This window comes from Salminus brasiliensis, chromosome 17 (genome assembly GCF_030463535.1).
Source record: "Salminus brasiliensis chromosome 17, fSalBra1.hap2, whole genome shotgun sequence".
NCBI classification, from domain to species: Eukaryota; Metazoa; Chordata; class Actinopteri; order Characiformes; family Bryconidae; genus Salminus; species Salminus brasiliensis.
Genome location: NC_132894.1, coordinates 4,267,241 through 4,288,814, shown reverse-complemented (window position 1 = coordinate 4,288,814; position 21,574 = coordinate 4,267,241). Strand labels below are relative to the sequence as shown.

Sequence of the window (21,574 nt, the reverse complement as noted above, 5' to 3'; positions counted from 1 at the left end):
CAATATCTGATAAAACACATTTACCATGAAAATGAGGGGCACACAAACCCAGCCTTTCAGTGGAATAATGTGAGGAAGTGATGTAGTTAGCTGACATTGGCATTGGCGTATTTTTTCATGGGGGTAGCAGCATGCTCCATTTTTATAGTGTCCCCCAACTTCTGAAACCAAAGCTACGCCCTTGGCAGCGTTTGCGTGCTTAATTGCGCGAATGTGGATCAGTGGGAACTGTACAGGCTTTCTCCTCATTGCACTGCCATGTGAAAAAAAGCTGACAGATTGTGTGATGGATGCACACAGAGGCACACAGAGGCACACAGGGGCTCCATGTTAGTCCACATCTATGCATGTGAGTGTGTGTGCACGTGAGGTGTTCCCAGTGTGGGTCAGCGCAGCTCCAACTTGTAGGGGGCTTTCAGCAGGTCTAGCCAGTGAGGTCATTCCTGTCCCTGTCTGCTTGACAAGGGCTGGGCACAAGGAAAATACTTACACACACATGTCGGCAGTAATAGACACACACAATGTCCAAACTTGTGATCACACATGTGATATTATGACAAAAGTATTGGGACACCTTTCAGAAATCAAGGCTATTCAAAAATAGTATCCAGCTTTTGTTGGAATAACTGTCTCTACTGTCCAAGGAAGAAGGCTTTCTACTAGATTGTGAAGCCTTTCTGTGAGGATTTGATTGCATTCAGCAACAAGAGTGTTAGTGAGGTCAGAACTCCCCAATTTGTCCCAAAAGCACTGGATTGAGTACCATCATCATGCCAGAGAGCACCGTTTTTCCACTGCTGCACAGCTCAATGCTGCTGGGGGGCAGCACTTTACACCCCTCTAGCCCACTCCTGGCATTAGGAATGCTACAGAGAGTCCTATTCTATTGGCAATATTTCTCTTCAGGGACTAGACAAGCCAGCAGTCTCAGCAATTGGTGCGACTTAAAGTACCTAAATGCATTCATTAGAAGGGGTGTCCGCAAACATTTGGACATGTAGTGTATGTTAGTACATCCAGTACATAACATAATAATACGGTCTCACCGTCCAGAATACAGACTGATCAGACACTGAACAGTGAGACGTGAGAAGACGTTGGGACTGATCTCCTTCTAGCTCCATGTAACGTTCTCCATGTGAGCTGAGATGAAGTAAAGGTGCTTTTTTTTCTTTCTGGATAGAAAGATAGATGACCCTGACCTTCTTCTTGGCGGAGATGAGGTCATGGCATGCAGATCAGTCAGTAAGACCCAGTTCTATGTTTTTGTGTTTGCCGTGAGAAGGCCTTGTTCCGAATTAGCTCTGGATTGGAGCGGTTATGGCTCGGCGCCTCTGTGTGGACAGAACAAAGGCAGTCTGGCAAGATCTGAGCTGTTTTCACTACATGAGGATAAATATACCAGTGTGATGATTCACGTTACCTCATACACACTCAATAACCAGAAAAAACTTCTTGGAAGAACCATTGCCCCCAGAGCATTTCAGAAACACAGCGTCATCCAACTGTTCTCCTGAAGAGGTGCACAGTGTTCCTCAAGATGATGTTACAACAGATTTGGTGTCTCTCTGCTGGCCTTGTTAAATAAAGTTTTAGGACAGGAATAAAATGCACAATATAATAGATATCAGAAGCAAAATCGCAGAGGCCCAGAAGATTCTCCAGACCCTTCACTGGTAGTTGAATCACATTGAAACTGAGGCCTAAAAGTGGCCACCCCTGTGGCCCGAGGGTCGAATCCTGAGCTGTGCTGCTTTGCCATCAGTGGCCGGAGTCAGAGAGAGCACAATTGGCCGTCTTCTCTCTTTCTGGGTGTGGAGCTATATGGTGCTCTCTGCCCTCATAACTCTTAAGCGATGTTGACCTGCACAGGCGGTTGTTAGCGTGGCGGAGCTGGGGACCCGGCACTCTCGCCTCTGAGCGTGTCGGCTGCCTGGGGAAGCCCCATTGGCAGCGAATGGAAAGAGTCTCGGAGGAGGTCTTAGTGTCCTTCCTACTGTCGGGAGCATTGCCATTCAATACCAAATTGGGAAAAATGTAAAGACCTGAAAATGTGTTTTACTGGATGTTTCTAAGAAAACAGCTGCAGTTGTTCAACATGCAGCCATATCATTAGCCGATCAGCCCTATCATTAGTACCGCTGACAGGTGAAGTGAAAACCCTTGATTATCTTCATCTACTGTGCCATCTGTCAAGGGGTGGCATATACATATTATACATAGGCAGCAAGAGAACAGTCAGTTCTTGAAGGTGATGTTGGGTGTGTTGGAAGCAGGAAAAATAGGCATGCATAAAAATCTAAAACACTTTGACATGAACCAGATTGTGATGGCTAGACGACTGACTGGGTCAGAACTGGGTCAGAACTCCAAAACATCAGACAGGTCTTGTGGGGTATGCAGTGGTGGTCAGTACCTTCCAAAAGTGGCCCATGAAAGCATAACTGGTGACCTGCAATAGGGTTATGGGCACCTAAGGCTCATTGATACGATCCATGGAGATCTCTCAACTTACAGGACTTCTTAAAGGGTCTGCTGCTAATGTTAGTCTTGGTCCCAGGTACCACAGGACATCTTCAGAGTGGGGTCTTGTGGGGTTCAGACCACAAATGGTCAGATCTGTTGTGGTCACAGAAGAGCGGCCTACTCAATTCTAGTTTGAAATGCTGGTGTTGATTGGAATACCTTTAGGAGAAGTGAGTGTACTGTTACTGACCTTTGCTATGTCTGTCTCCAGTCCAGTCCTGCAGTGTCCGCTGTCTGAACGGAGGCGCCTGCAATGAGGACGCCTGCGTGTGTCAGAAGGGCTACACGGGGAATCACTGCGGCCAGCGTGAGTAAACGTTCAGGACTGTATGTTTTAGACTGATGACTGGATTAAATTTGATTGCTTGTACACTCACACACTCATAAACTTGTACAATCACACAAACATACTAAAACGACCTGCTCGCACAGCTGAATTTATAGGTCATCGGTCATCGCTGTACGCATGGGCTTGGTCCTCTAGATTCTGACCTTCAGCCTCTCTCAGACATTCATGTAGAGTGTGTTATTAAGCATGTCACACAGCGAAATATACAGTTTGTGTTGACTCTAAACTCTAAAGCACTTTGTCTTCTCCAGCTGTGTGTGAGAGCGGCTGTCAGAACGGCGGCCGCTGCATCGGGCCCAACAGATGTGCTTGTGTGTATGGATTCACGGGTCCACAGTGTGAGAGAGGTAAGCGAATTTTAGCACTAATGCTTTTCTTTTTTCCTTTTTTTGTTCCCAATGTCTCTCAGTGTTAGTTTTAGCCAGTTCCCACCCTGATGTAGGGCTCCCCTTGCACACAATAGCTCCTAGTCCGGTTATAGAATTGCCTGATGCCCTGATGCCATGCAATAGCTTGTACTTCTCAATGCCATTTCCTTTCTTTCCTAAAGCCTCACTTCACTTCTGACTTTTTGCAAGAATTACCCGAGCTCTCAGTCCAAGGCTGGACCATACAAACCCTAGCAAAATAAAGAGCTTCAGAGCAAAAAAGAAATGAGATACTGGTCTGAGTTGGTCTGGATGGTGTGGTGTGCACCAACTGCTAAACAGAACTCTTAACCACCACCTCTCTTGTTCTGAGACCTCCCCCTGGAAATGATTGGTCCTAATTACTGTCTCGCTAGTTCTGAGACCTCTCTCTCACTGAGATCGGTCCTAATCACAGCCATGTTTGTTCTGAGACCTCCCACTGAGTGTGATTGGTCCTAATCACCAACCTCATTTGTTCTGAAGCCTGATCACCTTCCTCCTGACTGCGACTGGTCCTAACCGTTACCTGTTTGTTCTGAGACCTTCATTTGACTACAGTTGGAATTAAAGAGAATACATTCTTCAACTCTTTAAGTATGCTTAGATAGCATGTTTGATGATCGTTTTTAAGAGAACCATCTATGGAAAGGCTCTTTATGGAACCAAAGGTGGTTATTTTATGGCATTTCTTAAATGTGCCTTTCTGACATCATTATTTTTTTTAAATATGCACTTGTTTTTTGATCAAAATAAGCTGGTAATGGCCTGTTTTTGTCATTAATAGGTCAAACTTTGACATTTACAACACATGCAATAAGCATCGTCATCATGAGTCATTGCGAGGCTAGAGATTTACACCCTGTACTGTAATTCCTGTCACTCAGTTTTGAAATAATGTGTTTGGGAAATGGGTCCACTGTAACAAGGAGAAGCAGTGTACACTGCGTTCACATCTTTCAGCATTGGGATGGTGAGGTAATACGAGTGAGCCTTCCTGTGTGAGCGCTGGGACGCTCCATCTGGGTTGAAGTCCCTGGGTTGGCCTTAGCCGTGAGAAGACAGCAGGCATTAGAGGACTGTGGACCTTCGTTACACCCAGTGGGCCTGAGGGCCTTTGCATACTGGGGGAAAGGGACTGACCATATGACCCCAACTTACACACCTCACCCTCCTCTCTCTTTCTCCCTCTCTCTGTCTTTGCTGCCCCTTCCCCCAGCAGCCTCTACGACCGTAGGCTTGTTTTCTTGGAAAACACAATGGGGGGAGGGTGGCTGCATCTGGCAGTAAATAAGGTCAGGTTGGAATGAGAGGGCCGCTGGTTTCTTCATGGACATTTCCTGACGAGGAGTGGAGCAAAGAGAAGAGCGAGAGCATGGGGATGAGGGAGGGAGGGAGGGAGGGAGGAAAGGAGGGAGGTGGAGAAATGAAGTCCCCAGCTGTGTACACAAAGCCAGGCCTGGGCAGGCCAGCACAAACAATCTGCTCTCTAGACTAGGATTGGTGGCCACTGGACCCCCACAGCACCACCGCCCCCCCAGTAGACTCTTTCAGTCTTGGGACCCTGCAGGTACTCAGTGACCCTGCCGTAAGAGCTGGAAGCTCTCAGCCTTTTCTCACAGCTCCTGCCTCATGTCTGGAGGGAGCTGTTAATGTTCAGCCATCAGCACTCACATGCGTAGTGTTTGCACAACAGGCAGGGCATTTCAATCTCACCCTCATAAAACCTTTTGCTCATTAAATAAGAATTTATATCAACGTGTGCAGCATAGTAGTGGCTGTATTTGTCACTCGAGACTGTATTTGTGTTTCCAGCTCTGCCTATACATAGCATTCCTATACAGTACTGGGAAAAGGCCTTAGGCTGTCATGAAACCATTTATCTCAGCAGGAAATGTTGATGAAGTGTTTCTGCCAGTAAAACACTGTATAACATAGGAATATGAGTATAAATACAACAGGAATTTCTTATTTTCAGACACGTTATTGATATATGTGGTGGGCTGGGAGTTCCAGACAGTGTATGGATGTATTAAAGGGCTAATATTCTACATTTGTCCCCATTATCCCTTAAAATTAAGCTACCTATTTCTGTTACTATGCCTTTAAGAAGACCTACAGTGCTGTTCAAATATATTATATACTACAATATATTATCCTCCTATATCCTATCCTTCTGGGCCTCCTGCGTTTTAAGCTCCTTAAAATTAGAATAAATACATGAATACAAATTCCTACAGAAAGTGGTGGTGGTTCTCCATCACTGTGTTCATCATTAGAACATCTCCAAAGTTCTCCTCTCTCATGGAGTCTAGTATTATTTAGAGTTCTCCTCAGATCAACACCTGGTTTGGTGGTAAATCAGGGTTTAATGATGGTAAATCAGGTGATCTGCTGCTGCTGGTGATGGAGTTGAACACATCCTCCACGCTGTGCTGGCTGGACTGGGGAGGGGACGTCCAGGAGAAACCTGGAGGAACTGAGCTCTGTTCTTCTGACTAGCTCACAAGATCTCACCTACTTTTTTCCGGACTCAGGTCTGCTTGCTGCAAGTGTGAATGTCCAGGAGTGCTCCAGAGCCCCATATCTAGTCCTCCTGGAATCAGTGGTCTGAGGTTCACTTCTGATGAACTCGGCTGCGTAATTGGCTCATTTTGTCACGTGACTGCTTCATCTTATTGCTTGTATGGCTGAAAAAAACGTCTCCTATGAGAACGGCTCCTTGTTTGCACGACTTCCTACACAGTGAAATACCATTCCTTCAAAATGCGACGCTTTTGCAAACAAATAAACCCAGGACCGACTATTTTGCAGAAATATGTGGCTAAAAAGTGATTTTCAAAATTGCTTAGACAATACATGGTTTGCTGTGTGAACATGAACCAATGACAAAGAGCCCTTCCCCCAAAACGAGCCCAGAATCTGTCTGGACTTGTGTATTCAGGATAAGTGTGAAAAAGCCCTTAGACAGCCCATGCTCTGTCCCTGTATCCCAGCAAACATGCTTATGTGGGGCTCACAGGGTTGGGTTCCAGGTAGGCATGGCCTCTGAGTGTTTTCCCAATGGGCCCCATCGTTACAGCTCACTGTAACCTCACAGCGGTCCCACCTAGGCCCCATGTGCAGTATACAACCCAGATGTGGCCCATGTTTAACACCTCCTGGCTCTGGTGGGACCAGGGTGGGCATCAAAATGTAGGGCGTCCAGGAGAAACCTGGAGGAACTGAGCTCTGTTCTTCTGACTAGCTCACAAGATCTCACCTACTTTTTTCCGGACTCAGGTCTGCTTGCTGCAAGTGTGAATGTCCAGGAGTGCTCCAGAGCCCCATATCTAGTCCTCCTGGAATCAGTGGTCTGAGGTTCACTTCTGATGAACTCGGCTGCGTAATTGGCTCATTTTGTCACGTGACTGCTTCATCTTATTGCTTGTATGGCTGAAAAAAACGTCTCCTATGAGAACGGCTCCTTGTTTGCACGACTTCCTACACAGTGAAATACCATTCCTTCAAAATGCGACGCTTTTGCAAACAAATAAACCCAGGACCGACTATTTTGCAGAAATATGTGGCTAAAAAGTGATTTTCAAAATTGCTTAGACAATACATGGTTTGCTGTGTGAACATGAACCAATGACAAAGAGCCCTTCCCCCAAAACGAGCCCAGAATCTGTCTGGACTTGTGTATTCAGGATAAGTGTGAAAAAGCCCTTAGACAGCCCATGCTCTGTCCCTGTATCCCAGCAAACATGCTTATGTGGGGCTCACAGGGTTGGGTTCCAGGTAGGCATGGCCTCTGAGTGTTTTCCCAATGGGCCCCATCGTTACAGCTCACTGTAACCTCACAGCGGTCCCACCTAGGCCCCATGTGCAGTATACAACCCAGATGTGGCCCATGTTTAACACCTCCTGGCTCTGGTGGGACCAGGGTGGGCATCAAAATGTAGGGCGTACATGGGAACCATGGCCCAAATGTTCTGGTTCCCATTTGGGCCAACCTTACAGGCCCCACATGGGCATGTTGTCTTGTATGTTGGGAGCTGTGTTGGAGCAAAACTCAGGACTGTATATAGTTCCTGAGGACTGGTTTGAGAACCACCAATCTACAACATCTTGCAGTGGTAGCTGTATGTGACTGTAATCTGCCTGGATGAGGAATCAAAGACTGGATCTGTGCTGTAGGCAGGGGGAGGGTGTTATCTACGATAAACTGCTGTTGTCTCATTGGTTCATTGGTTTCCGTATTCGTCCATGCCTTCAATCCATCAGCATAGATAACAGAGACCTACTCTGCTCTTTGATCCTGGCCATATCCTAAAGGTGAAACCCCTTCGACTTCAGCCACTTGAGGAGTCGTGAGAAAAGCCCAGCAGACCCGTCCTTGTGTCCACAGTCTCAGCCCATTAACTCGGCCGCGGTCCAGCTGTGTACGACACGGGCCAAGCTCACATTTGTGGGTTAGCAGGAACAAACTCGTGCAGGAGAGTCTTGGCAGCCGCATGCGTGTTGAGGTGATGGAAAGCGAGAAGCGGCTGCTATTTTAGTCCCACGCTCTGGAGAACGGGTCTCCAGTGAGTGAATGGAGATGAAAAAACACTGCAAATGAAGAAGGACGTGTTCTGGTTTGGTGCAGCTTAGTACGTTGTTTGTGAATCCCTTCATTGTTGGGTTTTATCTCAACGCTTGGTGTAAATACACACTCATGAATGAAGGTGTGGGTGATAACTTTCAGAGAAAGGTCGGCTTCGTCCTCAGTGTTTTGTTTGTACAGTGATTTGTCCAGGAAGGGTCAGAGCTCTAATATTAAGCATCTCTGAATCTAAGCAGTAGGAATGCTCACGCAGTCCAAGGCTGTAGTGAATCTGGGACAGTTTGGACAATCTGCAGAAGAGTTCCTTGAGGAGACCAACTTTCTCCTCTAGGTATTGAGTAGGACAGCTCCCTGGGTACCATTAAAACAGCGGCATTCTAGTGCTTCAGACCTCTTCCTTGAGGACAGCGATCTAGTTCTGCAGTATTCTAGAACTCTCACTTGAGGAAAACAGCTTTGTAGTACTTCAGTGCTCTAGAACTTTTCCTTAAGAAGAACAGCTTTCTAGTACCTCAGTACTCTAGAACTCTTCATTAAGACCAGCTTTCTAGTAATTCAGTATTCTAGGACTCCACTGTTTTATTACTTTAGCATCTTAGAACTCCCCCTTAAGAAGAACAGCTTTCTAGAACTTTAGTACTCTAGAACTCCCTTCTCGGGGAAGACAGCTTTCTAGTTCTTTCTCTAGCGTTTTTTTTTTTACTACTTTAGCATCCTAGAACTTCCTTGAGGAGAACAGCTTTGTAGTACTTCAGTGCTCTAGAACTCTTCCTTAAGAAGAACAGCTTTCTAGTACCTCAGTACTCTAGAACTCTTCATTAAGAACAGCTTTCTAGTACTTCAGTGCACTAGAACTTTCCCTTGAGGAGGACAGCTTTCTAGTACTTCAGTGCACTAGAACTCTTCCTTAAGAACAGCTTTCTAGTACCTCAGTACTCTAGAACTCTTCATTAAGAACAGCCTTCTAGTACTTCAGTATTCTAGAACTCCAGTGTTTTACTACTTTAGCATCTGAGAACTCCCCCAAAGAACAGCTTTCTAGTACCTCAGTAATGTAGAACTCTCCCTTGAGAAGAACATCTTTCTAGTACTTAAGTACTGTAGAACGCTCCCTTGGGGAAGACAGCTTTCTAGTTCTTCAGTATTCTTGAATTCTAGTGTTTTACTACATTAGCATCCTAAAACTCTTTTAGGATAACAGCGTTGTAGTACTTCTGAAGTCTAAAACACTGAAGAACTCAAGCATTCTACTATGTTATCCCAGCTGTACAGTACTTCAATATTCTAGAACTCTCTGGTTTGACTTGTTTTGCATTCTAGAACTTTGCTGAAGGGTTCTGTGAGAACAGCTTTCTAGTGCTTTAATCTTCCAGAACTCTGAACTTTTAGTACTTTATTATTCTAGAAGAACAGCTTTATATTATTTCAGTACTCTAGAACTCTCATATGAGGAGCACAGCTTTCTAGTACTTCAGTACTCTAGAACTCCAGTGTTTTACTACTTTATTATTCTAGAACTCTCCCTTGAGAAGAACAACTTTTTACTATTTCAATATTCTAGAACTACAGTATTCTAGAACTCTGATGTTGTGCTACCTTAGCAGTCTAGAACTCTGCAGAAGAGTTAAACTTTCTATTACCTCCAATGCAGAACTCTTGACATTCTAGGAATGTCTAGCAGTCTAGTGTTTCCAAGCTCTGCATTCTAGTACTGTACCATTCTAGTACTTTAGCGTTCTAGAACAGCTTTCTCCTCTATGCACCGTGCAGAGGAGCTCAGAGGCTTAGTATTAAGATCGGTGAAAGGAGCTCTGCTCTAATTGATTTTCCTCACAGTCATGTGTGAGCTCTGCATTACCACTTACAGTGGCCTCCACAGAAAAGCGCCGCCTGTTCATTTGCTGGAGGAGAACGTGACCGCACACTGCTTGAGACAGTTATCTGAAACGGAGAGCAATTTCATGGGCATCTGCAAGACTTCTAATAGTTGGCTCTTTTGCCCTGGAACAGCAGTGACTGGTCTAAAAAGATGCTATCTATTCAGTATCTCTCTTGTTCCCCGCAGTAGGCCTGAAAGAAGGCATGATGGCTTTCTCTAAGTGTGAGAACGTCGATAAGGATCATGAAACCACAAATGTGTACACATGTGTACTGAAGTGGAAACAGAAGCTTGTGAAGATTAAAAAAAAAACAAAACGTAGCATTGGTCAAAAAAAGCAGCGAACCATTTGGAGCTCTGGAAGTGTGAAGGTGAGATACGATCAGTGAGAAGATGGAGCAGACTGTCCTGTTTAGACGTCCTCTAAATCACGGGGCCATAAAAGCTGTAGGCTGGACCGTCCAGGAAACATTAAAGTCTTGACGGGAAGGACCGAGCTTCTAATATTTCCCTTCTTCTCATGAGGGGCCTCTCTCCTCAGGCCTGTGTGAATGGATCCATTCTTCTCCCAGGCAGTGCTAAAGACGTGCTTCCTTACCCGCCGCAGTCTCATGTGTCCTAGAACGGTACTACTCCAGAGTTACTCCAGAGTTTGGGTATTCTAGTACTCCAGCGTACTTGCGTTCCAGTTTGCCAGCATTCTAGACATCCTCTCATTGTTCTGCTTTAGCGTTCTAGGACTTCTCTGACTTCCTTTAAATTTGTATTCTAGTAATCTAGCTTTCCAGAACTCTGGCATTCTAGGACCTTAATATACCAGAACTATATTATTCTAGAAGCATTCTAGAACCCATAAATTGTGTTACATTATCATTCTAGATCTTCACTAATTTTTGTATCTTTGTATTCCAGTAATCCAGCATTACAGAACTCTGTAACTACAGGACTTTAATACTCTAGAATATTGCATTCCAGAACGTCTCTAAAACACTTACTTTGTATTCTTGTAATCTAGTATTGCAGAACTCTGGCATTCTAGGACTTAAAGTACCAGAACTATGGATTTCTAGAACCCTGAAGTACTTTTACTTATTTACCATTCTAGAACTTAGATTGTGCATTATGTTATCATTCTAAAACTTCTCTAAAACACGTTAACGTTATATTCTAGAAATCTAGCATTACAGAACATTCTAGTTCTTCAGTATTCTTGAACGGCAACATTCTAGAACTCTGGTGTTCTTCTACTTCAGCACTCTAGAACTCTGGTACTGCATTACTTTGGCATTCTAGAACTTCTCTAACTTCCTTTACCTTTGTATTCTAGTAATCTAGTATTCCAGAACTCTGGCATTCTAGGACTTAAAGTACCAGAACTATGGATTTCTAGAACCCTGAAGTACTTTTACTACTTTACCATTCTAGAACTTAGATTGTGTATCATGTTATCATTCTAGAACTTTTCTAAAACACTTTAACTTTATATTCTAGAAATCTAGCATTGCAGAACGTTCTAGTTCTTCAGTATTCTTGAACGGCAACATTCTAGAACTCTGGTACTGCATTACTTTAGCATTCTAGAACTATTTTTAACTCTACTAAAGAAACATTTACATTCCACTAATCTAAAATTGCAGAACCTTTGACGTTCTAGTAATTTCTATTACTTAACCATTTGAACTGCTGTTCTCGTGCATCAGCGTTCTAGAACTATGTAATCCTTGCCTTAAGATGAGAGACTACAGAGAGAGGAAAACTGCCCAGTGAAAAGTTATTGGCTAATCTAATCTGGAACGCTGTGTCTTGGGTCCCAGTTTAGCTCTGCAAGGATTGCTAGTACCACAACCAATCTAGAACTCGGCAGCTCAAGTGTCCTTCCTTTGACTTCTACATTGATACATTATTGTCCTTCAACAAGGCACTTAACCCCAAACCGCTGTGGGTTTGTTCTTCTATAGAAACCCTCTGTGGTCTCCCCTTGCCCCCAGGCCAGCTCTGCACCTCTGGAAAAGCGCAAGAAATGCTGAGATCCAGAAAGACACTCGTGTGCTAAAACACAATACACGGTTAGATACAGTCCACACAGCTGGTCTCATCAAAGCCGAGAACTCTTCCCAGTCTTTCACCGCGAGCACGTTTTTGGCTGCTGTTCAGCCTTTGCCCGAGTATTAATTGCAGGGCTAGCCTGGGCCCCACGGCTCAGCGTTCCAGACTAGATTAGCCACCATTCTTTCACCGGGGGCCGATTTTTCATCTCTCTGCAGTCTTTCATGGCAGCTTATCACGTTCGGCCCATTAGCGCCGCACTTGATAAAGATGGTCCGAGTCACTGGAGCGTGTAGTGTACTGGATTTCCCACCATCAGATCACACTGTGTGCTGATAGCCTTATCTTGGCCTTATTACCAGTGTGAATTCCATACATTATGTCCTCTAATAGGTGCCTTCAAAAGCTTTTTTTTTTTTGGTTGTTGTTTCAAGCTATGTCTTGGGATTGTGATAAATCGCTCTCTGAAACAAGGACTCCATGCCAGGTTCATCTGGCAAGGAATCCTGGTTGCGGAATGGGAAAGGCTCGTAGGTGAATGGTTTTGATCACTTGAGCACCTTGGACTGCAATCATTGGAAATTGCTTCCGAATGTTGTCTGCATCACCCCCATGTACGCCCCCTTTCCTAAACCGTCTGGATTTCAGTGGTGGGCTTGTTTCTGGGAACTTGGTCCATGCATTCCTGCGACGATTCTTGGCTTGGCCACTTAGCGTTTGGCCAGACCTGAGGCCTGATCCAGCCTGTTAAAATGAGCTCTCAAATTCTAAAATGAGGTCCAGTCTTTAGTTTGGCCTTGCGTTGCTTCGCTGTGTTATTCTACAGCCGTGAGCACACCCAGACAGAACCGCGCCGAACTTGGCCCGGTGGGTTTTGAGCAGCTCTAACAGCTTCTGAGCGTTTTTGGCTGTGGCCCTCAGTCCCTGGAGCTACGCTTCTCCAGCAGATCAAAGGAAAAGATGGTGGGCAGACTGGGCGTGGGTCCCATCGGCCTTCTTCAGCCGCCCAGATTCCTCCAGCGTGAACAAGGCCCACCACTGGACCGTCCAAATGCCATCCCAATCAAGTCCAACAAGATCTCCAGTGTTCCAACTGTTCTGTTTTTGTTTATGGAGGGTTTTTACACCGACGTATTCGGTATCCATTTCTGTCTTCCTTTTAGAGCTTTCCTTTAGATAGTTCCAGACACACTAAGGAGCATAACCAAGAGTGTCTCTGGCTCAGATGGTTCGGCCTAGCTGGCCAAAACACTTTTCCTGTGATGTGATGTTTATATGCGCTCTGAATGCAGTTGATCAAAACCATGGCCAAATAATGCGGCAGCGCAGGAAGAGCGAGCCTGACGAATTGAGATGAACCAGGGAGTGGGATATAGATGGACGCACCAGGGCTGGAACTTGTTCCTCCATAGTCGCAACTCGGCATTATTAATCGAATCCAGATGTGAACAGGATGAGCCCGGCGGGTCGCCCCAGCTAGAGGACGGCTCACATTCCTGCACTCAAATCATCCAGGAAAGATTGTCAGGTCAAGGGTGCACACGAGAGCGGAGAGGCGAAGAAGAGCAGAGAAGAAGGGAGTGGAGAAGAGAGGGAAGGGGACAGGAAAGAGAAGGAAGACAGGGGAGGGGAGGTTTCTCCCCTTTCACTCTCTTTTTCTTTCTCTCCCTCCCTCTCTCTCCCTCCCTCTCTCTCTCTCTCTTCTTGACCTAGTTTCTTTTGTGCCGCTCTCCCCCCCTCTGTCATTTACCTTTCATTTAACTCTCGAAAGCAATAATGTCACGGATATTAAAAACGCATGTATGCATTCTTAGAAATGTGTTATGGAATATTGTGTATGCTTGAATAGGCCTATAGGTGAGTTGCATAGGAAAATATTTAATGGCTGTAAATTCCAGGCCTTTTTAATCTAGGGTTATGGAGTGCTAAGCTCCTGCTGGGATTTGAACTTATGATCACCTTTTCTGGTCACGTTTTTTTTTTTTTTGGACACATAAATGTAAATCATTTCACTGCTCTAGAGTGGTGTGACTGTCTAACTGCCTGCCTGTCAAGCAAAAGGAGATTACTGGTTCAAATCATGTCAACACTTTTTTGGTCTCTAATAACTGAGCTTTTGAAAATGGAGAAAACAGAGCTTTATGAAAATGCTGATGTCACAACGCACACACGTTTCTGGCTGTATCTCAAATACCTCCTTGCTCCCTATATAGTGAACTACATCTACACACAGATAACACTAGATTTCAGAATCTGTAAATTCGCGACCTGCATAATACACTACATAGGGAGTAGTGTGTCATTTGGGATGAAACCTCTGTGTTTTCTTCCTTCGTGGTGTTTGACGTCTTTATTTGTTTTTTAAACGGAGGGAGGGAAATCTCAGTTTTTAAGAATATCCAGATGTATGTGGATGTAGCCTGCAAATAAGGTGGTCGTGCCGAAAAAGGGGAGGGGTTAACAATAAACAATAAACAAATTGAGGGGGAGGGGCCACAGATTAAAAATACACTATATTTACGCAATTTTAGCTGCAGCCGCAGTGCACCTCGTTTTTTGAGGCTCAACTTAATAAGCGCTGTTAATCGAACTGAGATGCTGTAGTGAAAAAAGTGAGTTGGGAGAACTTTAGACTGAACTAAGTCGAGTTAACTCAAAAAATGCTCTGTAATCAGTGACTCTGGCCCTTTAAGTTGGCCTGGCTTCAATGAAATCAGGTCAAATGTGGTCAGTCAGATGGTAACCATGGTTTGAGTTTGTGCCTTCTGAGTTTCCTAATTTGGCCGGATGTTGCAGCACCCAGGTGATTTTAATGCGTGTCAGTTTGTTTGATATGTGGAGCTTCGTTAATGAGATTAAACCCTCTCAGCTGCGGCCGGCTCAGAAACGAGGCTACTGAGGGAAGCTCTTGGTCCGACTTCACGCTTCATTCGTTCGTTTCCTCACGTCAAATTCCTCTGAGTCAAAACAGTCATGATACCTCCACGGCTCCCCGTCGGTTTAACCCTCCGCCGTCAGGGTGCATGTTTATCATGGGAAAAGACTGTTATTGACAGTACCCAGCTATTCCTTAGCCATTATATAGTTATCCTATTACAGGAGCCTGAAAGGGATGCACTGTGGGACCAGTTCCAGACTGAGGTTTGGAATCGGAATGCACAGACACACACAGGGGCGGTGTGGTGTGGAAGGAACTAAAATTGCAGCCATTCACTCTGTCACTCAATTCTTTGTGCTCATCTCAGATTGATGTATGATTGTGAATCACAGTATCGAATCACTGCCTCCTTTGTAAATCATGGATTTCGGTATGTACTGGGGAAATGAGTCTGGGTCTTGTGCCAGTGTCTGTGGCTGATTTCAAGAAAAATAGGTTGGAGACACTTTGTTCAAACAAGAACAAGCCCCGATTTTTGCAAGCCAGCAGCATTCAGTGATGGTGTTGGGTCTGATTGATGGGGTTAATTTAGTATTCTGGTGTCAAAGTCTTTAAATACACTACCTAAGTTCTGTTCCCAGCAAATGGACTTTCTAGTTTTTTTCTTAGACATAGAAATGTGCATGGTTTCACAGTTCCAGGGTGGCGCAACTGTCTAACTGCCAGCTATTTTGTTTTTTTTCAAGTAAGAGGAAATGATAAGTTCTCATCAACACCTCAGCCCTTTATGGTCAGGATCTGGAAATAATTTTGGGACTTTTTAAACTTTCTCTTTTGCTACATGAACTTCAGTTAGCAAAGAGCTCATGTAGCAAGTGAGAAAGTTTAATATTCATAAAAAGAAAAAACGAAAAAGAGAATTGAATCACGTACAAATCTTTATGGGCTAGAACATAGCAGTTCTAGTGATGTTTTATTATAGTCTCAGACTCAGCTCTACCCTATTTAGGATGCTTATACGTGTCCACTTGATTCCTATACTGTATGTCAAGCCAGCATTACAATATCCAGCCTATACACATCTCTACACTGCTGAAAAATGAGCATATTTGATTAAACTGTTCTTTAATCCTGAACGTAATGGAGAAACCAGGCCTCAACATCCTTCAAACTCCCTAATTTAAAGGATTAAACTCTAACAGTAAGTTTCCCAGACAGGGATTAAGCTTAGTTCTGGGCTACACAGCATTTCTAAATGGATATTTACCATTGAACGTAAAATGTAGTCTAGGATTTGGTTGTCTAGGCTGGCTTAATCCAGGTCCACGAAACTGAGGCTAATGCTGTGTCATAGGTCATTCCGGGCCTCATGCAAGAGCCATGGTGGCCTGTGTTGCCATGGTGATGGCATTTGCCACTTTTGTCTCCTGTTTTGTCATGAAAAAATTAAGTTCCTCTACTGACCTTCTCCCCACCATCTCTTTAACAGACTACCGGACCGGCCCATGCTTCACTCAGGTCAACAATCAGATGTGCCAGGGCCAGCTGAGCGGCATCGTGTGCACCAAGACGCTTTGCTGTGCCACCATTGGCCGAGCCTGGGGTCATCCTTGTGAGATATGTCCTGCCCAGCCACATCCCTGCCGCCGAGGGTTCATCCCTAACATCCGCAGCGGCGCCTGCCAAGGTCAGAGTTCATGCATTGATACAGGTTGTCTGATAGAGAGACCTATGCTAGCTCTCCATGAGGAGGCCTAGGACACCTTATTAAAGCCTTTATTGTTTTTGAATGTATTGAAACATGACCTTTTGATCTTCATTTGATCATTTACTGAGAGTTGGACTAATGCTAATACTAAATGTATAAAATTAGAATCAGCTGCAGATGATCAGAACATGGTTGGAGAGGAGCCTGTCTGATTTAAACCTCAGATATTTAGCCTGGTCTGCTCTTGATGGTTGAAGATCACCATGGCCAGATCCAGAGAGCTCTCTGAGGCCTTCAGAAAGAAGGCTGTAGATGCAGAGGAGTCTGGGAAGGGTGTTAAAAAGACGCTCCAGTGTCCGCTAAATCATTTACAAGGGGAGAAGATTTAAAACAACTGACCAACATGGCCAGGTCAGGCCATCCTAGCAACCTCAGCCACAAGAGCAGAGCCACAAGATGTGCAAAGAAGTCAAATTTATTAGTATAGCTTTTTACAACTGTTGTCGTCACAAAGCAGCTTTACATAATTAGTAATTAGTAAAAGACAGAAAAAAAAAGAAATAACATAAGAAGACATGAAGGATCAAAGACCCCCAGTGAGCAAACCAACAGCGACAGTGGCAAGGAGAACCTTCCTCAGAGCTGGAGGAAGATACCTTGGGAGGAACCAAGACTTACAAGGGGGACTCGACCCGTCCTCCTCTGATCAGAACTATTTATAAATTATTGATAAAATGACCAAACCAGATACAGCAGATAGTTAATAGTGGTGATATTAACAGTGGCAGATAGTTACGAGTCCATTCAGGTTTTAACATGGTCATTAAACAGGTAGCAGTGGTAAGAGGGTGTGCCGCTGGTCTGGTATGGGTGGTGGTGGGTGGGCGGCCTGCTGGTCGGACTGGTAGGTGGCAGCCGGTCTGACGCAGGTAGAGGGGACCTCAGCAGGCAATCTTCCAGCAGGTCGGGCTGGGTGGCCATTTACTCGAAGAAGTCTCCGACAATCCTAAAATCATCTACCATCAGAAAGACATCCAAACAACGTTGATTTTTATGGACAGTCAGAGCCCATCAGAGCAAAGCTAAAGTTTTCCAGAGAACATCTAGACCAGGACTTCAGGGACAGTATGCTTGGACAGATGGACGGAGGAATCCTGTGCATTCTATCTCATTCTGATGGTAGTAAGATGCTGTACCTTAACACCCAAGTCATTTTGGAGCATCTCTATTGGTCCATTCATGATGGCATTTTGAGACAACGTAAAAAACAACCTCCAGATTCACATGCGGTCATTATGCGCACTAGGTCGTCATACACATGCTTTACAATTGAGAGCGGACTGCGCATTGCTCAGGGTATCAGCCTAATCTAATCAGCTAAATGTCGAGCTGGTAAGCTTAAAGAACAGCAGCAGTACATTCTTTCACTGTCTGATGAAAAAGTCGTCTAGATAGGGAGCAGTAGCGGCCAATGACACCTCATACAGCACGCTATAACCCGGCCTTACAACCATCCTCAGAATGCAAACTGTAAAATGGAGGGAAGAGGGTGTGAGTGTGAGATAAAGACATAAAGATGGGAGAGAGAGAAAAAGAGAGAGAGGTGAACTGAGTTTCACCTCGGCCACATCAACATTCCAGGCAGCATCTGAGCAAATAGCCGTTTCTCCTCCTTGTTGTCTGGCGCAGTGACCGTCCAGACTAAGCAGTGAAGCAGTATCAGTATGTGACACTCCACGTAGCAGCACTGACCTCTCTAAGGTAAACAGCCTTTTTCCTGCCCTGTCAGGCCCAAATCAGAGCTACAGTGCTTCACCCTTTCTGATGGTTTCTGGTGTGGAGTGTTTAGCAGAGGTGGGTGTGGTTATTTAAATATGTTAATATCTGATCTCAACTTACTTTCCAGCCTCTTTCATACATGCACTATTACCAGGGTATGCACTAGTGGTGAACTGGGAGGGGGCTCAGTGGAAACACAAGTCCCAGGATATTAGCAGGGAATACAGATTATATTACAGCAACAGGATGTTAGGAGTTTTTTTAGTACTTGACTTATTAAAAAAGTGGTAAAATCTATGGGGCTTGTGGGAGGAGCTTCTCCGCAATCCTGCTTTTGTTTTTACGTAGAAGTTTTAGCTGTACAGGGAGTATTTGTACATTTTGTACAATATAAGAAATAAAGCTGTTAGCTGTTTAATTAAAGCAATGTATTCCCTTTTTTTAACCTATCCTGTACCTGGGCATGTGGACATGTGATGCATTTCCCTTTATGCTGTGCCCACTGGCTTCCATTCAAACAGTCGTGGTAATTTTTGCAATGTCCTGCACTCTTAAAAATGAAGGTGCTACAAAGATTTTTTTGAACAAAGACATAAAAGAACTATTTTTGGTTACGTTGGTTACTGTTTTTGTAATATATATATATATGTGTATATATATATATATATATATATATATATATATATATATATGTGTGTGTGTGTGTGTGTGTGTGTGTGTGTTAAGAAGCTTTAATAGGTTTAAATACCTACATTGTATTTATTTATTATTAATTTGTAGGTCTTCATACAAAAGTGGTTCTACTATGACATTCCTTAAAGAACCACCTTGTAGCACACCTTCCGGTATCCTGGTGTCCATGATGATCAGGTGGAGGCTACAAAACCACACCACAGTACACAGTTATTTACAGCTTTTTTTTTTAAATAATTAAATGAATTATTATTATGAATGTTATTAATTTAAATAGGATTAACTCAAACTGGAATTTAGCAGCTGCCCATTAGCTTTTATTATATGTGAGTTTTAGGCCGATTTATTTCTTTTCTAGGCACTAAATCAACCAAACTGCAAATATATGCAAATATTCAATCATAAATGGTACATTTGTACAGTTATAAAGATTTATGACTCCAAGGTGTTGTTCAATAAGTCAGCTGGGAGTGTATTCACACACGAAAAATAAGGCACTAAATCAATCAAACTAACAAGTATGGATCATCTCTATGCTATTCTATGCTATGCTAGCTAATTCAATACTAAGCAAATGCTAAAGCTTATGTTTCCATTTCTTATTCGTAACAACGTGAAATGTGCTCTCCTCAGGAGATTCAGATACTTCAGAAAAATGGCTCAAATACCTTTCCTTAGTTCTTAGACAACCTCCACGAGGCGTATAGAGGTGTGTAGCCTGAGGCTAGGAGATGTTAAGCTGTGGAATGTGCTGATGGGGGACTGATAGGGAAAGGTTTGCATGGACATGTTGGACCCGTGCCCCGAGGGTCAGTGCTGTTGCATGAATGACGCAGCAAAAATGACAAAAGCCTCTGTCACTTTGGGCTAATTTGAGGGATTTAGGTGGAGTGAAATGATCAAATAAGGAGATAACCGGCCCGCTCCTTTAGCTTTAGCTCTGAAAGAGAGCATGGCCTTGCCCCCGGAGCTTTTGTTTTCCACGTCACTGCTTTGGCCAGGCTTGGCTGGTCTCCAGGCTGCGTCTCAGAGCTCATAAAAGCACTGTGAGACTCTATTAGATCCCTCTGCTCAGTGACGAGAAAAAGCCTTTAAAGTCGGTCAGATTCCAGTGGCTTTTTTGAAGCTCAAACCTGACAACTTTGAGGCCTTCGATATAGCTCAAAGCTTAAAGGAACAGTAGGACACTTTACAACCTAATCTCTACCTGCTGCATCTGCAAGGTATAGTCAATTACCAACCACAGTAAACCGGTGGACGCAACGTATAATAGCAGCCAGTGGGCAGTAGCTGAATTCCAGCAATGCTCTTTGTAACTGAAGCTGTACATGTATGTAAGTCGTTCTCTAAGAGATGAAGACTAGTTTTCTAGAGGGATGTGAAACGTCATCAGTCGAAGCCCAAATACTGCTCCATTCAGAAGTCAGTCTATCCAGGTACAGTCCATACGCCCGGATGTGTGGGACCTGGCACAGCCAAATATGCCAGAATGCATTACGCATTACCGCACAGGGTCTTCCAGTCCTCAGGAGTTTGTCAGAAATAACTGGACATTGAGCTCCGCCCACAGGGAGCAGTCAATTACCACAGAAAATGGTGAACAACTGAAAACCTGTTGACTCTAAATATACTTCTAATATGGCTCGGGATTCGAACTCACAACCCCCAGACCAGTGTGGTAGCGCAGTAGGCCGCTGAGACTTTTAAGATTTTTCTGTATCTATGGTGATAACTGGACATTGAGCTCTGCCTACAGGGAGCAGCTGATTACCACAGGAAATGGTGAAGAACTGAAAACCTGTTGACCCTAAATCTACTTCCAATATGGCTCGGGATTCGAACTCACAACCCCCAGACCAGTGTGGTAGCGCAGTAGGCCGCTGAGACTTTTGAGGGCACTTTTGTTAACCTAATCTCTCTGTTTGCTGCATCTGTAGGTATAGTCCACGACGATGACCACAACGTTAATATGCTGACCATAACGTTGTGCTTAGTGAAGAACTGAAATCCTATTAAAAGCTGAGAATCTGTAAAGTCTTTCTTTAAGAGGAGGAACTAGAGGGAGAATATGTGGTAGCTTGTTGCCAGCTTTGCTTTTTACTGTCTGTCGGAGGTGACGGACAGTAGGCTACAGATGCAGGAGATTAAAAGTCTCCCTTTAAAGTCAGTTAAATTCCAGGGACTCATCTTAACTCAAACCCCCGACGGGCCGCTCAGTATTAGACTTTAGAGACGGTGCTTACAGTCTGGCCCCAAAACCCAGGAGGAGTCTGCCTGGCCCGAGTACAAAGCATACACACACACACACATCTGCGCTCAGAGCCGGAGGATTGCTCTCTGAGCACCAGGCTTTGCCCGCTCTCCTCGAGCTGGGCACTGAGGACTGCTTAATGATGCCAGCTATTTCAGGTCTGTGTTAGAAGGGGTTTGTTTGCAGTCCTGGAGTCCTGGAGTTAGCTGCAGGAAAGAAAGCCAGGCCTTTATTAAGCAGTGAGGAATGCTCAGGAACCTCTCGGCCTTTAAGGAAGGCCTAATGATTTGACATAATGTGAATCTCACAGGAACTCTTTATATTAGGTCAACATTTTATGACGGCCGGACGAATAGAAATGCTCCAAAATGACTTGGATTTAAGGCTTTTTACATTGACTTCCATTGAAATTAGGATGTGTTTTCCCTTTGTTTTTTAGAGATATATTATAATACAATGATAATATAATA

At 44.3% G+C, this 21,574-nt stretch overlaps 1 protein-coding gene across 3 annotated transcripts in view; it reads left to right on the top strand.

Annotated features, from left to right (window-relative positions):
* The window catches only part of fbn2b (fibrillin 2b), a 105,205-nt gene that overhangs the window by 19,372 nt on the left and 64,259 nt on the right, over positions 1-21,574 (top strand). For all 3 annotated transcript variants that reach the window (XM_072659890.1, XM_072659889.1, XM_072659891.1), the window contains 3 exons: positions 2,738-2,833; positions 3,127-3,222; positions 16,163-16,360. In XM_072659890.1, the coding sequence (XP_072515991.1) occupies positions 2,738-2,833; positions 3,127-3,222; positions 16,163-16,360 (390 nt within the window). The remainder of the gene's footprint in view (positions 1-2,737; positions 2,834-3,126; positions 3,223-16,162; positions 16,361-21,574) is intronic.